This window comes from Cnephaeus nilssonii, assembly GCF_951640355.1.
Source record: "Cnephaeus nilssonii genome assembly, chromosome: 20".
Classification (NCBI taxonomy): Eukaryota; Metazoa; Chordata; class Mammalia; order Chiroptera; family Vespertilionidae; genus Cnephaeus; species Cnephaeus nilssonii.
This window is the reverse complement of record NC_137091.1, coordinates 20,317,741-20,334,228: the sequence shown is the minus strand read 5'-3', so window position 1 is coordinate 20,334,228 and position 16,488 is coordinate 20,317,741. Positions and strand designations below refer to the sequence as shown.

At 46.9% G+C, this 16,488-nt stretch overlaps 1 protein-coding gene across 1 annotated transcript in view; it reads right to left on the bottom strand.

Moving 5' to 3' along the window:
• CSNK2A2 (casein kinase 2 alpha 2) overlaps positions 1 to 10,517 on the bottom strand; it is a gene marked incomplete at its 5' end in the record, with an annotated part of 38,233 nt that extends 27,716 nt beyond the window's left edge. Inside the window, 3 exon segments of the mRNA XM_079799894.1 lie at positions 9,604 to 9,715; positions 10,413 to 10,486; positions 10,488 to 10,517. Of these exon segments, the coding sequence (XP_079656020.1) occupies positions 9,604 to 9,715; positions 10,413 to 10,486; positions 10,488 to 10,517 (216 nt within the window).
• Positions 10,518 to 16,488: the final 5,971 nt, after the last annotated feature.

Genomic DNA, 16,488 nt, shown 5'->3' with positions numbered 1-16,488 from the left:
ACCCAATAAATGCCAGCTTTATTATTTTCAAATTTGTAGTTAGTAATATTTCATCTTCACAAAATTCCCATGTAGTAGATTCAGCCACGCTGAGCTATTTGCCCAAGGGTCACACGGCTAATAGTAAAGAGTGGGAGCAGGAATCACATCCAGTCAGACTGCAGATCTCACTGGTAGCCACTGTGCTTTCATTTCCCTAGTGTGGCTACATAACTAACATAACTAAGGAAAAGGGGCATTCCATCACTGAGACACTGTTACAACAGCACAGGCAGAGGCCAGTGGATTGGCCATGAAACAAGATATAAAAAGCCTGTGTGTATGTGGGTGTTGGTAGTGGTGGTGGAGGGGGAGGGGGAGGATATAATACACATGTCAGAGAAACCTCCATCTATTGTTGGTCACTAAGCTACAGCTTTGAACCAAACAGAGAGGGAGAAGATTATGAAACACCGAGCATCTGCAGCACCTATAAACGCGGTGCTCAACTGAGAGACTGGATCTCGCTGCATCCTTCCATGGCAGCTGCCAGCGATCATGCCCACTCCACTCTGCCAGGATTCCAGCAGATCTGGCCACGGTGTCCCTTCCCCATCTCCACTTAGCCATCTTATTCCTTATTCCCAGTTTCAAAATTAGGGAGGCTCAATACTTTGGGAAAAGGAAGCATTCAAACTTGAAGCCACAGAAGGACATTCTACACAATAAGTAGTCTGAACAACTGTTCCCTAATAAAAAGATAAGACAACTGAATGCAACACATGATCTGGGATTTTCTTTTATATAAAGAACATATAAGGACAACTGACAAATGTGAATGGGGACTATAGTTTAGCTAATAGCATCATACCAATGCTAATTTCTGATTTTTGATCCTGGCACTGTGGGTTATGTAAGAAGTTGTCCTTGATTTTAGGAAATACACACCAAAGGAAGGATGACGGCAATTTCCTCTCAAGCACTTTCAAAAAATAAGTAAAATAAGTATAAATACAAACACAGAGATGTGTGTGTGTGTGTGTGTGTGCATGTATGAAAGAGAACAGGAGAGAAGAATAAAGCAAATGTTAACATCTGAGAAATCTGGGTGAAAAATATATAGGAATTCTTGCAACTCTTCTGCAAGTCTGAAATTATGTCAAAAAGTTTAAAGAAAAACGAAGGCTAGTTATTATCTATAAATTCTGCCAATGCTACCAGTGTAGTCAATGTAAGAAAATTCTAGTTTTGTCATCCACTTTAGGAAAGCAATTACAGATCTATGGGAGTGGTAACAGGAAACAACAAACAAAACAACCACAGCCCTGGCTGGGTGGCTCAGTTGGTTGGAGTGTTGTGCCGTACACAAAAGGTTGCGGGTTCAATTCCTGGTCAGGGCACATATGGGAGGCAACAGATCAATATTTCTCTCTCACATTGAGATTTCTCTCTCTTTCTAAAATCAATAACAACATATCCTCAGGTGAGGACCAAAAATAACATTAAAAAAATCAGCCACAGCCAGAAGCCAGTATACACCCAAAGCCCTCCTTTTCTACCGGTGAACTGTGCAGGGGTAACCCATTAATGAGTTGCTTTTATCACGGTGCCACATATAAAGCTGTGCTTGGCTCTCCTATTATTCAGCAACAGGTCAGACAGGCAGCTTGTTCCTGGGCAAGATGAAGATATCTTTCATTATGTCTAAAGGTAACTTACAGAGCACGCAAACATATTTGCTGCTCAAATGTCACCTAACAACTTCCCAAACAAGAGACTGGGGACAGCAGGGCGGAGTCATGCAACAGCTGGAGTCCTAGCATACTGGCGAGACACCAAGGGATTGCGAAAAAGCAAAGTGACCTACAGCCCAGGACATGTCCCCCAAAGCACGGGCACCTTTCTCTACAGGAACCAGACACAGGTAACTCCCTTTGGCCTCAGCATATTCCTCGGAACCTAGGAGATGCTGCAGAAGCTACAAAACCAAAGAGCTCGCAGGGAGTGAAAGTGATCATTTAAATTCTACAAATAGAACTGGAGAGAAAAAGAGAGGATTGATAAGGGGGGACCCTCGCACCCTAAGGAAAACAGATCATGAATTTTACAGGAACGAGGATGCTCTGACTCTCTACACCAGTGTTTGTACTCATTCACCATCAGTAACAGCCAGTGGAGAAAATACATACATTTCCATGACAATCTCATCATTTCATCTTGCAGGCTAGAAAAAGTCTCTCCCAACTAAGGTTCATTTATTACAAGTCCAAGATTATGTGTTTAAAAGATTCTAACTGAATCAGCTTAGCTGTTTTCCAAACAACAAAAATTTGGTTTTTACTCAAAGTCTAGTAGAGAAAATGGCACATAGCTTTTAAAAAGAAATAAAGTATTAAATCAAGTTTCAAAGGAAAGGAATTTTGGCATACACCTAGAGAGAATATTTAATGGGAAAACTCATTTAAAATCTTCTGTACATAAGCTCTGGGAAGGAAGGAAGGAAGGAAGGAAGGAAGGAAGGAAGGAAGGAAGGAAGGAAGGAAGGAAGGAAGGAAGGAAGGAAGGAAGGGAAGGGAAGGGAAGGGAAGGGAAGGGAAGGGAAGGGAAGGGAAGGGAAGGGAAGGGAAGGGAAGGGAAGGGAAGGGAAGGGAAGGGAAGGGAAGGGAAGGGAAGGGAAGGGAAGGGAAGGGAAGGGAAGGGAAGGGAAGGGAAGGGAAGGGAAGGGAAGGAGGGAGGGAGGGAGGGAGGGAGGGAGGGAGGGAAGGAGGGAAGGAAGGAGGGAAGGAGGGAAGGAGGGAAGGAAGGAAGGAAGGAAGGAAGGAAGGAAGGAAGGAAGGAAGGAAGGAAAGGGAAGGGAGGGAGGGAGGGAGGGAGGGAGGGAGGGAGGGAGGGAGGGAGGGAGGGAGGGAGGGAAGGAAGGAAGGAAGGAGGGAAGGAGGGAAGGAGGGAAGGAGGGAGGGAGGGAGGGAGGGAGGGAGGGAGGGAGGAAGGGAAGGAAGGAAGGAAGGAAGGAAGGAAGGAAGGAAGGAAGGAAGGAAGGAAGGAAGGAAGGAAGGAAGGGCCTTTTCAGGTTTCTGCCCACTCGGTGAAGAGTCCCAGCTATTTAGAACCTTGTTCGATGTAATCCAAGACTAAGGTACTTTTTCTCTATCCCTACGTACCAACACTTCCAAATTTTAAAACAAAAGACAGGTTTAGTAATGGCATACTTGGAAACACAAAAGTTGACAGTGAGTAATCGCTCCTATTTAGTTACTGAGAGCTACTTTTAAAAAAGCCAGGCCCTAGCTGGTTTGGTTCAGTGGATAGAGTGTTGGCCTTTGGACTGAAGGGTCCTGGGTTCGATTCTGGTCAAGGGCATATGCCCAGAAGGGGCATGCAGGAGGCAGCCAATTGAGTCTCTCTCATCATTGATGTTTCTATCTCTCCCTACCTCTCTGAAATCAATAAAAATATATTTTTTAAAAAAGCCAGATCTGAGAATGATTTCAATTATTAGCATTTAATTATGATTGAACTAGAGGCCCGGAGCATGAAATTTGTTCACTCAGGGTGGGGGTCGGGGGACAGGCCCCTCAGTCCGGCCTGCGCCCTCACAGTCTGGGAGCCCTCGGGGATGTCCGACTGATGGTTTAGGCCCGCTCCCCATGGCAGTTGGACATCCTTAGCGCTGCTGCAGAGGTGGGAGAGGCTCCCGCCACCGCCGCTGCACTTGCCAGCAGTGAGCCCGGCTTCTGGCTGAGTGGCACTCCCCTGTGGAAGCGCACTGACCACCAGGGGGCAGCTCCGCGTCAAGCGTCTGCCCCCTGGTGGTCAGTGTGCATCATAGCAACCAGTCCTTCCGCCATTCGATCAATTTGCATATTGGCCTTTTATTATATAGGATATATACACTAACATCTACCATCAAAGGTATAAGAATAAATCACAGCAAATACTAACAGGCAAAGTTCCATTTTAACTTTTTTACATCTCAAATTAATTGATAAATTCAAGACAGACAGGACTCCAGCTCAGAACTTTCAAATCTGGATTTACTTTTATTCCATTACCAAAGCAATGATTGCCCCACTAAGTTACAAATTTCATCATCTGCAATAAAAAATGACAAAGAACACTGGCTGCCAGGAATGCAGGATAAAGGAAGGAAGGAAGTTCAGCCTGGATGATGGCATTTACTTCATCTTGGTAGCATCTCTAAAATCTACTGGAACTGACCTAAATGTGAACACTATCTGAGCTATGTTATTTCTTCACAGCAACTTTCCCCCTAATCTTTCAAGTCTCATCTTTCCAATTACATTACCAGCTTCTTGAGGGTAACTGTTTATTCTCAGGATTTAATTATTTTATTTTATTTAAAAAGGTGATACATACAACAGGCCTTTTGAATCTCATCGTGAGAACTGTAGTCCTTTCTACTATTGGTTCTGTCCCCTAAAACCATTCACTTGCCCCAAGTGGCATATTGTTATTATTTGTATTGCTTTGTAAGTGCCAGGCACTGTTTTAAGCACATTTTAATCAACATTTAATAGTACTGCCCTAGCCAGTTTGGCTCAGTGGATAGAGCGTTGTCCTGCAGACTGAAGGGTCCTGAGTTCGATTCCAGTCAAGGGCACATACCTCGGTTGCAGGCTCCTGGCCCTTTTGGGGCATTCGGGAGGCAATCAATTGATCTCTCTCTCTCTGTCTCTCCCTCTCCCTTCCACTTTTTCTAAAAATCAATGGAAAAAATATCCTAGGGTGAGGATTAAAAAAAACCACACAAACATTTAATAGTACTCTGAGTATTTTTAATCCAGAGGCACCGAGTTTAAGTAACTGCTCAAGAACACAGAGCTTCTAAGTTTTGGCATTAACATCTGAATCCAGGTAGTTTGTTTCCCAAGATTCTCTCTGTCAGGAAAGAAAACGACTTTGTAGATTACTAAAACACTATCCTCTACCTTCCCATTTATCTATATCTCATTTGATTCTCCCAACAGCCCTGTGAGTTAAACAAGAAAGGCATACCCATTTTACAGATGAGGAAAAAGTCAAGGGGGTATAAATTAAGCTGCTTCTAGAACCCGTCTTCTGCCCTCCATTTTTAGCACTTCTCACACTCTATCACTCTGATTTTGAGGCAGCAGATCCTAAAAGTAGGCTCTAGAGATTAGTCATCTGGAGCCATGCTCTATACATAAAAATGGGTATCAAGATACTATTTCCACACATGGTTTACTCTCTAAAAATACCTAATATATTAAAGGAATAAACCATCAACTTAAAAATGGCAAGTGATCATGAGACTTGGAGGAACTGTATGGATTTAAAAATGTAAAAACACTGGTCTGAGGCTTCAAACCACGAAAGTAAAGGAACATTCACTTGTGCATTAAACGTGCTGCTGAGGATACAAATCAGAACCCCATCTGTATCCACACTTCACCCAGCAGCCACCAAACTCAAGTATTTCCTTTCAGAAGAGTACCCCAAAAATCACCAGCAACAAGTACTCTGACTTCTAGTGAGTGTGCGTCCATCCTCCCAGTACATCAAGAAGTCAAGTATCCCACAAATGTCCTAACTGTGCTCCTCCTGTCTCCCAGGAGAGGAAGAGTCCTAAACCTAGCTGCTTCCCCGCCTGACCGCCTGACCACCTGACCCTAAGCACACAGCATGCTCTCTCTGGGTCTTGCTTTTAAAAATATGGCACAGCTCTTAACTCCTAATTAGGAAATCGTTCAACTTAAAGGGTCCCAGGGACCCCGAGAAGGGCTAAAATGCACACACAAGTGGTGCTCACAAAATGCTAAAAGGTGTCCAAAATGGACAAATGCTTTTATCCTTCGTAGGCAGCACTTCAAAGGAAGTGAAAAATGTATTTTTCAGAATCAGAAGATGGAATTTCAGGCACTAAAGTGGCTTTCTGCCCTGCTAGGTGAACCCTTACTATCTCCCACCCCCCATTTCTCCTCAAAACAATTTCTGTCACAAAAGATATACCAGCCCTGGACGGGTAGCTGAGTTGGTTAGAGCATCATCCTGATACACCAAGGTTGTGGATTCTATCCCCAGTCAGAGCACATACAAGAAGCAACCAATAAATGCATACATAAGTGGAACAACAAATCAATGCTTCTCTCTCTAAAAAATATATATATATAAAATATATATATACTATATACACCCCATAGACTGGAAAGTTTTAAGATTTCGGCCTCAGAATTTCACTTCAGGATAGACGATAAAATTGCACTCACCAAATTTTTTTTTTTTCTTTTTTTGAGAGGAAGGGAGAGGGAGAGAGAAAAACTTGGATGTGAGAGTGAAACACTGATCAACTGGGAACTGAATCAGTAACCCTTTGGTGCACGGGACGACGCCCCACCAACTAAGCCACAATGGCCAGGGCTGCTCACCAATCTCTAAGTTCCTAAAGCCTCTTAATAACCAATTTGTTTAGATCAATAAAACGCTTAGAAATCTGCTGATGCAAATTAAACGATATAAAATTCCTGTGGTCATTCATCATCCAGCAATTCTCATATACTGCAGCTAAAATATACTAGGCCTACATGAAGAGGAGGCTTTTTCTAGATTTCTCCCAATTATGAGCAGCTGGTACCTCTGTTAAGGACCTAATTCCCTATAACCAAACACAACAATAGTAGTTATTAGTCAAAATTTCAACTTCTTGCCCTAGCCCAGTGGTTGGCAAACTGCGGCTCTGTTGACTAATGAGTTTCCCGACCACTGCCCTAGCCGGTTTGGTCCAATGGATAGTGTCAGCCTGTGGACCGAAGGGTCCCAAGTTCGATACCGGTCAAGGGCACATACATCGGATGCAGGCCCCTTCCCAGCCCATGCCCTGGTCCGGCGCATGCAGGAGGCAACCAATCAATGTGTTTCTCTCATATTGATATTTCTCTGTCTTTCCCTCTCTCTTCCACGCTCTCTGAAAATCAATGGGAAAATATCCTGGGGTGAGGATTAAAACATTTTTTTTTCAACTTCTCTGAGTAGAGGAGCACAACTTTGGATAAATGCACTACTCTTAAAAAAAAATTTTTTTTTTAAATCTACTTTAATCCAGCCTGTCAGAACAATGAGAAAACCACAATAATACCAGTAGTTTCTCACCCTATCCTTCAAATAAAAATCTGGATAGAAATGCCACAGCGCTTTGAAAAACATTAAAGTAAATGAAGTTTTCACCAGAGGAAGCAAGGTGGTTTATGCCGCACCCTGAAAAGAACGTGCATCGAGAACAAGAAACAATACTTCATTAACTAGAGCTCCACAGGGCCTCCCAAGTCTTATTCCAGAACACTGGGCCTTAGTCTGCACTCGACGTTACAATGCTAAAATGAGCAGTAAGCGACAGGAAGAAATAGGAAAGAGTTCTGGCTAAGGCTCAGTTCAACATAGCGATGTTAGATGAGTTCTTTTTTGTGCTTCGGTTTTTCTCTCCGTAAAAATAACCTTCGGCTTCCATATTGGGTTCCCTAAACAAGGTATAATGCAAATCTTCTCAACAGGGGGACAACTATCAGCAACGGACCCTATAAAGTCCTCTAAAAGGATGACTAACAAGCAACGTGATGCTCTCCTAAATGAAGGTACTGTTACTTATCCATACATCTGAATGCTGTTCCTTTCTTTTTTCTTTTTTAATTCCTTTATTGATTAAAGTATCACATATTTGTCCTCATGCTGTTCCTTTCAAAGAAAAAAAAAAAAAAAAACGCAGGAAGTTGCACTCATTTGAAAAATGCTGCCCTCACTCAAAAGTTTAGATGTTGCCGGGCCAGAGTGGCTCAGTGGTTGAGCATCAACCTATGAACCAGGATCCTGGTCAGGGCACATGCCCAGGTTGTGGGCGTGCAAGAGGCAGCCGATCAATGATTCTCTCATCACTCTCTGAAATTAATAAAAATTATATTAAAGAAAAAAAGTTTAGACGTTTTTCTGGATTTGCTTTCGAGTAAGCAATCATCTTTCTGAATGCACAGCAGTGGAATATGGATATTGCTAATTTCAATTTATGTCTTGCTTACTTCCTAGAAAGAATCTAAGTAGCTTACATTCAAAACATTTACGCTCATTATAGAGGAGGAAACTGTATGGCTTCCCCAGGTGACCTCTCGGGAAGGAACCTTTCTTTAAATATTTGTACTTGTGAAAAAAAAAAAAAAAAGGCCATGTGACTTTGTAGGTGCAATTCCCATTTAGGGAGGAGGGGAGTCAAACTCCACATCTTCTAACATCAGCTCTCTTCTCCCTCTCACCCCGTTTCTGACAGCACTGAAAACTGCTCATTTCTTTCCACTGCCTCATCACTACGCTAGGATGGTACTAGGAGTCGATCCCTTTTCTGAAAGGTGATTTTCAGAGTGTAAGCCTGACCCCTCACATTAAACAAGGACACAGGTGCCCTAACTCTGTCCTTCAGACACAAAACTAGCTTCTTAGCCCCACATTCTCACTCAGAGCCTCTGCAGAATGTCCACACTGGAAATCGTGCATCTGTAAGAGTGCTTAGATGAACTCCTCTTTAGTCTTCTCAAAATTTCACTAAATTCCACGCACACACACTACGTGATCTGGCAATGAGGAGGACCCCTCACCCATTCTAGGAATGACTTTTTAGTACATTCTATAAAACAGTGTGAAAGCGACACAGTTACCGAAAGGAGAATTTAGTCAACTCTTCATGCTCACGAAGAACGCGTCTTCATCCAAGAGATGACAAAAGGTCAAACTCAGGCTGCTAAACTCATTAGTCAACAGAGCCAAATATCAACAGTATAACGATTAAAATTTCTTTTGAGAGCCAAATTTTTAAACTTAAACTTCTTCTAACGCCACTTCTTCAAAACAGACTCGCCCAGGCCATGGTATTTTGTGGAAGAGCCACACTCAAGGGGCCAAAGAGCAGCAGTTTGCCGACCACTGTGCTAAACCAAACCCAGACTCTGGTGTTTCCAATGATTATTTTAGCGATTATGAGTGTACTCATCTATTGCTCCCAATTTCACTTTACTGGCTGATTAAAAAACAACAACGAATAACCCTTCCAGGGCAGCTGGCTCGCTCCATCCAACCCACCTGGAACTTTTATCCCCAAAGGAGAAACAAGCCATCATCCTCGGAGGTATTTCCTCCATTCAGGCTGCAAACCTCATCTTGGAAGCTGCTGCCAGTTTTCCCAACTTTCTTTCTGGAATAACTTAGAGCCACCAAGAGGAAAGAACATCGAAGGAGCCCTTGGACTGGTGGGATCTCCCTCATCAGGCCTCTCTTTCTTCTGAATACCTGTTTATTTTGTCCCAAATGGAGCCCCTTTGGGATTTTCACTTGGGGGTGAGGGGGGGGGGGGCGGAATTACATTTCAAAACAAGGATGCTCCTGATCTATCATGCTTGGCTTTGAAACAGGCCTGCGTCTTTTCTCCCAAGAAAATGGGGTGGGAGAAGGAATTGGGGGGGACATCAGACCCAAGCCATGGACAGTGAGAGCGGGGACTGCTCCCTCTAGAATGCGGCCGGGGGAGTCTGTCCCCCTTCTGACCCGTGTGTGTGTGTGTGTGTGTGTGCGGGGGGGGGGGGTTGCAATGCCACTTCATAAGACACTCACCTTGAGAATTTTTACAACCACTCTCTCATTGTTGGTGATGTTAATGGCCTCAAACACTTCACTATACTTTCCCCGACCAAGTTTCCGAACCAGTTGGTAATCATCTTGATTACTGTGGAAGGCAAGAGGGACACATCAATGCCAGGACTTGGGGTTCACCAAGCACAGGCCCACCAGGCGCCCCCACCGAGCCACGTCCACGCTTCAACCCCTTGGAAGTGCCTGTCCGCCAGCCACAGACTCGCTCCCCACCCGAAGGCCCCCGGCCCCGCCGACCGGGCTCCCCGCACCCCGCACCGAGCTCCTAACTGTTCCCTCCTAAGTTGAGAGGAAGGAGAAAGGCCCTGCTCTGAGCCCATCGCGATGGGGGAGCGGGGCCCCCCGGCCCCCTCTGCCCGGGGCGCCCCGGCACCTGCCCCGCACTTCACACCCTCCATGCCTCGCGCCTGCTCTGAGAATCGGGGCGTCTTGTTAAAATTGCCCCCATCCAGACTCACTTCAAAAAAACTAAAAACCAGGCAGAGACCTGTAATAGCTCCGGGGGGACAGCTGTTGCCTCCCCACCCCATCGAACCCAACGTGGGAGAAGGGCCGCTCTCGCCCTTCCGCCGGGCCTGGCCCTGGACCCCACACTTCTCCCCGCACAGAGGGCATTCCTCGGGGTTCAGGGGAGCGGGGGGAGAGGGAGAAGGGGCGAGGGCGACGGGGGGCCGGGCTCTGCCCCCCACCTCCCACCGCGGGCCGGGACGCGTGGGCCCGGGGGCGCCGGCGGGTGGGGCCGGGGGGCGGCGGGGGGCGGGCGGCTTTACCCCCAGCTCGGGACGTGAGCCTCGTAGTCCCAGTAGTCGCGGCTCCTCAGGCTGTTCACCTCGGCGTAGACCCGGGGCCCTGCTGCCCGCGGCCGGGCCGGGCATGGCGGGCGGGACCGGGGGGGCGCCGCGGGGGCGCCGAGGGCGGCGGGGCGCGGGGCGCGGGGCGGCGGGCGGAGCAGGCGGCGGGCCGCGGGCCGGAGGAGGAGGAGGAGCGCGGCGGCGGGCGGCCACGCCAGGCCGGGCCCGCGGGGGCGGGCGAGCGGGCGGGCGGGCTGGGGGCGCGGGGGGCGCCGGCCGGGCGGCCGGGCCCTGGAGCGGCCGGCGGGGCGGCGGGCGGGCGGCTCTCGCGCTGCGCGGGCGGCCTCTGCTCGGCTCGCGGCCCGAGGCGGCGACGGCGGCACAGCAGCGGCGGCCGCCGGCCGGGAAAGGGGCAGCCGCGGCGAAGAAGGAGGAGGAGGAGGAGGAGGAGGAGAAAGAGGAGGAGGAGGAGGAAACCCGGAAAAAAGGGCCGCTCTCTCTAGGAGCGGCCGCCGCCCGGCCCGGCGCCGCCCGGCTCACAGCGCCCCCTGCCGCGCGGGGGGGACCCGCCGCCCCGCCCTCAGCGCCCCGCCCAGACCCGCTGCCGAGCTCACTCCTCGGTCTGGCGGACGGGCGCCCAGAGCCTCCCCACCCTCGGAGTGCTGCTTCAGAGCTCACCCCTCGAGTACCCTTTTCGGGATCCCTACCGCAGCCCTCCACCTTCTATTCATCCGGAGTTACCCACCCGACCTCCTACAAGGACCCTATTCTGACCTCCTGGCCCCCAAACTGTTCCCATCAAGTCCTCTCCAATGAGTCGCTCTTATGACTCCCCACCTCAAGATGTGTCCATCCCTCCCCGGGACACCCCTCTTCCCCCATGGAGCCTGCCCTGTCCCTTATAGACACTCGTCTCTCCCAAGACTTTCCCTTCCCCCTTCATCCAGAGCCTTCCTCACAAACCCTTTTCCTTCCGACCCTTGCCTAAGAGCCCTCTGAATGTTCACATCGGTCCCTTGCTTAAGCTGGAGTTGGGGTGGGGGTGGGGAGTTGCTCACTGTGAAGTTCCTGTTTTTCCCTTTGTCATGAAAAAAGCAATTTGTGGGGGTGAGCAGAGAAGGGGGTGGTCCTAATAAATATAAGGTGACAGGAGAAGATTTGACTTTGGGTGATGGGCACAGGGTGCAATATACAGATTTTGTAACATAGAAACCCACACCTGAAACCTATTATGTTCATGTTGACCAATGGCACCCCCAATCAATTTAATAAATATTTTTTAAAAGCGATTTGTGGGGGGGGGGAAATAAAATAAAAAATAAAAGCAATTTGTGGGAGACACTTAGACTAGGTAGATTCCTCCCGGATTTGTTTGGGAGGATGGCGAGCGGGAGGATTGTGAGAGTCCTGCCTGAAGGGACGGGCTAGGGGTTGGCATGGACCAGGGCGGAATGGCCAACCAAACGTGGGCCTACATTAGCATGCTGTCTTCTAGCCCTTAGCACGCTTCTCTCTTTGATCCTCCGGGCCTTTCTTTTGTGTTGTGTTCCTATCCCACATCCTTTATCAAGAGAACTTCCTCACTCAGCCCAGGTTGCTCTGACCCCAATCCCTTCGCACAGTCTGTTTCTAGATGAAACCCTGCTTTCTCTTTCTCGATATGGCTAAGAGCAGGGACTGTGGAGTCAGATCCATCCAGGTTTGAACCAAAGCTCTGCTCCTCACAAGCTGTGTGACCTTGGGCCAATAACTTAACTTCTCTGGGCTGCAGATTTTACAGCATAAAAACAGGTCGATGGGGAGAATAAGGCAAGGTAATCCATGTAAGACACTTAGAACACTGTCTAGCAGGCATATTTTGCAATTTTTTATTTGTTTCCTAACTTTCTGTAAAAACAGCATGAGAGCAAGGACTGAGTCTGTCTGCTCATCCCTGACTCACCCAGCATTTGCCACAGTCGGAGGCTTTCAATGAACACAGTGTAACCCCACAGCTCACTTACTAATTCCGAAGGGGAACCCAGAGTTCAAAACTTTAACCATGAACAAACTTATCTTCAACAAGGACCAACTGGCCCTCTAACATGATGCACCCAGAAGGAACATGGCATCTGCCCCAAATGCTCAACTTGAATCTAATCACAAGGACACAATCAGACAAATTCAAACTGGGGGGCACGCTCTACAACAGCTAGCCTGACTTTCAAAAATGTCAATGTCACGCCCTGGCCAGTTTGGCTCAGTGGTTGGAGCCTCGGCCCCTAGACTGAAGGGTCTTGGGTTCAATTCCTGGTCAAGGGCATGTACCTCGATGGCAGGCTCAATCCCCAGCCCCAGGGTGCGTGTGCAGGAGGCAGCCAATCGATGTGTCTCTCTCACATCAATGTTTTTCTCTCTCCCCCCTCTTCCCTCCCTTCCACTCTGTCTGAAAAATCAATGGGAAACATATCCTCGGGTGAGGATTAAAAAAACCTTTTTTTTCAATATCACAAAAGAAAAAACGAAAGTCAGAAGTAGTGTCCTTGATTAAAGCAGCCTGAGAGATACAACAATGATGCTCTGTATCTGGATTGGGTCCTGGATAAAAAAGGCAGGAAGGAAAGGAGGGAGGAGGAAGGAAGGGAAGGAAAAGCACACAGCTAAAGGAACACTCCTGGGACTGCTGGGGAAATCTGAATAGGGGATATACGTTACGTAACAGTATTGTTCCCGGTTGTGAGGGTGAGGCATATACTGTGGTTACGCAGGAGAATCTCTTGATCTGAGAAGTTACATGCCGGGCGTTTAGGGAAGAAGTGCCATCGGATCTGCAGCTCACCCTCCCAAGGTTCTCCGGAGACACATGGGCTCCTGGAGCAACCAGGAGACATGTCAGCCATTGGAGAGTTCGGTTGGACCTCAGGAGCTTGCGATATTTTGGCAGATTTGACCATTTTGGAAATAAAAACTGGAAGAAAATGAAGCATTTGTGAACTAAGTGAACTTTGGAATTTAATTCCCAAACCTGCAAACCTCCGTAAATCTCTGTCACACAGGAAGACACAAACACTCTCAATCTCTTTTTTAAATATGTATTTACTTATTTTAGAGAGAGAGAGAGAGAGAGAGAGAGAGAGAGTGAGTGAGAGAGAGAGAGAGAGAGAGATCCATTTGTTACTTCACTTATCTATGCATTCATTGGTTGGTTCTTGTGCCCTGACCAGGGATCGTACCCGAAACCTTTGGTGTATCAGGACGATGGATGCTCTAATGGTTAGAGTCTAATCAACTGAGCTGCCCGGCCAGGGCCCTTCTCAACCTCTTAACACAGCCTTAGGATTTCTTCCTGACAAGTTTTTGCAAACTAGACAAGACCAGTTCTTCTTTTTTAAATCTTTATTGTTGAAAGTATTACATATGTCTCCCCCCCCCCCCCCCGCCCCCATTGACCCCTTCCAGCCCGCCCCCACCCAAGGCCTCCACCCTATTGTCTGTGTCCAAGGGTTATGCAAATATGCATACAAGTTCTTTGGTTGATCTCCTCCCACTCACCCTCCCCCACCTTCCTTTTGAAGCTCAACAGTCTTTCATCTGGAATCCTTGTATGAACTTTATGGGTTCCAAAAACCTCCAACACTATGTGCAAATTTGTGTGTGTGTTTGTGTGTGTGTGTGCATGCGCACGCACACACGTATTCTTTCCTTAGCATCCATGAGATTCTCAAAGGATCTATGACCTAAAAATGGTTGCAAACCACTGGTCTAACCACCAGGTCCACCCCCCAACTGGGGCCTAATTCCTTGCCTCCACCCTCGCCCACCTCTGACTCCATCCACCTTCCCTGCCCCGTCCTCTGATCCTCACCACTGAACCCACACTCCACACCCATCTCACTTCACGTAACCTGCTCCACACCTGCAGCCATGCCTGAGGGTTCACCCACACACCACTCTGGTGCAACATGCTCCTGGATTGGGCTGACACTTCCCGACCTCAGCCCTGAAACCTGCAGTCAGTCCTCCCACGGCCGAATGGAACATGTTTGCATGGTTTGTGGGTAGGTAGCATGGCCACCCCATGGAATTGGCAGAGACGCACCACCTCTCCTTACCAGCCCTCCATCAGTGTGCTTGGTGCGAATTAAGATGGGCAATTAGCCCAGCCGGCATGGCTCAGTGGTTGAGCATCTACCTATGAACCAGGAGATCATGGTTCGATTCCCAGTCAGGGCATAATGGTTGGGGGTGCTGGCTCAATCCCCAGCAGGGGGTGTGTAGGAGGCAGCTGATGAATGACTCTCTCATCATTGATGTTTCTGTCTTTCTCTCCCTCTCCTTCCTCTCTGAAATATATGTGTGTGTGTGTGTGTGTGTGTATACATATATATATAATTTTTTTAAAGATGGGCAATTAGAGATGGTAGCTTGCAACCCTCACTGAAGGCATAAGTCTCAAGGTGGCTCTGCAGGGTGTGTGTGTGTGTGTGGCAGGACAGGGGTTATTCATTGAACCAGAATCAACTTCCCCTAATTACTCTGTGTGTGTGGGTTTGAGGGTTGAGTACAATTCAGGTTATACAGGAGAGAGGAAAGAGGGCATCATGAGTCAAATAGCCCAACAATTTGATACCAACTTCTCCTATGACTCCAAATTCTATCCAAACACCCCTCTAAAAAAACCCAAACCAAAACCAAGACGAGCAAAAATGTTAAATCCTCAGAAGAACACCTCCTATCTCCACAAGGCCTATTTCCACAACCTATTTAAGAGGTCCTAAGAACATAGTCTAAGAAAATAATGTCAATTATGATAAAAAAAATTATTAATAGTGGTGACAATTTACATATATGTTCAATATCATTGAGTCTTGAAAAAATCCTGAGGCTAAAACCCATTGCATTTAAATGATGAAGTTTATGGTATGTGAATTATATCTCAAGAAAACTGTGTAAAAAAATTCGACGACAAGATTGTGTGTGCTGTAAGGGCTCCCTTTTTGCAGTGTAGAAACTAAGACTCTAAGGACACAGATAACTGAGGGGAACTGGATTTGAACTTAGGTCTTTCTGACTACCCAGTCCATTTCCTTAACCCTCTTATGATTCAATATACCCCCAAAGACCCAAACACACTCATCATAAAAATCATCATCTTTAATCATGACAGTGTAAAACATCTTAAATATCCCAAATTGGGGGATCAGTAAGAGAAATTGTGGTATGTCCCTCCAGTGAAGTAATAGGCATCCCTAAAATTTATGATTATTGGGAATTTTTAGTGATGAGAAAAATGTTATTATATAAGGTGGGTTTATATATAGATATATTTTATTGATTTCAGAGAGGAAGGGAGAGGGAGAGAGAGATAGAAACATCAGTGATGAGAGAGAATCATTGATCAGCTGCCTCCTGCATTCCCCACACTGAGGATTGAGCCCGCAACCCAGGCATGTGCCCTAAATGGGAATCGAACCCGTGCCCTCCTGGTTCATAGGTCAATGCTCAACCACTGAGCCACACTGGCAGGCTAATAAGTATTTTTATTTATTTTTTATTTTTTAAAAATATATTTTCTTGATTTTTCACAGAGAGGAAGAGAGAGGGATAGAGAGTTAGGAACATCGATGACAGAGAAACATCGATCAGCTGCCTCCTACACACCCCCCACTGGGGATGTGCCTGCAACCAAGGTACATGCCCTTGACCGGAATCGAACCCGGGACCCTTCAGTCCGCAGGCCGACGCTCTATCCACTGAGCCAAACCGGTTTCGGTGCTAATAAGTATTTTTATAAGTTAACACAAGTAATTGTGATAAGTAGAATAATGCCACTCTCCCCACCTTTTCTACTCAATAAGGATGCATAACACCACCTATGTTCTTTTGTCTTTTTTTTAAAAAAAAAAATATATATATATATATTTTAATACATTTTATTGATTTTTTACAGAGAGAAAGGGAGAGGGATAGAGAGTTAGAAACATCGATGAAAGAGAAACATCAATCAGCTGCCTCCTGCACACTCCCTACTGGGGATGTGCCCGCAACCAAGGTACATGCCCTTGACTGGAATCGA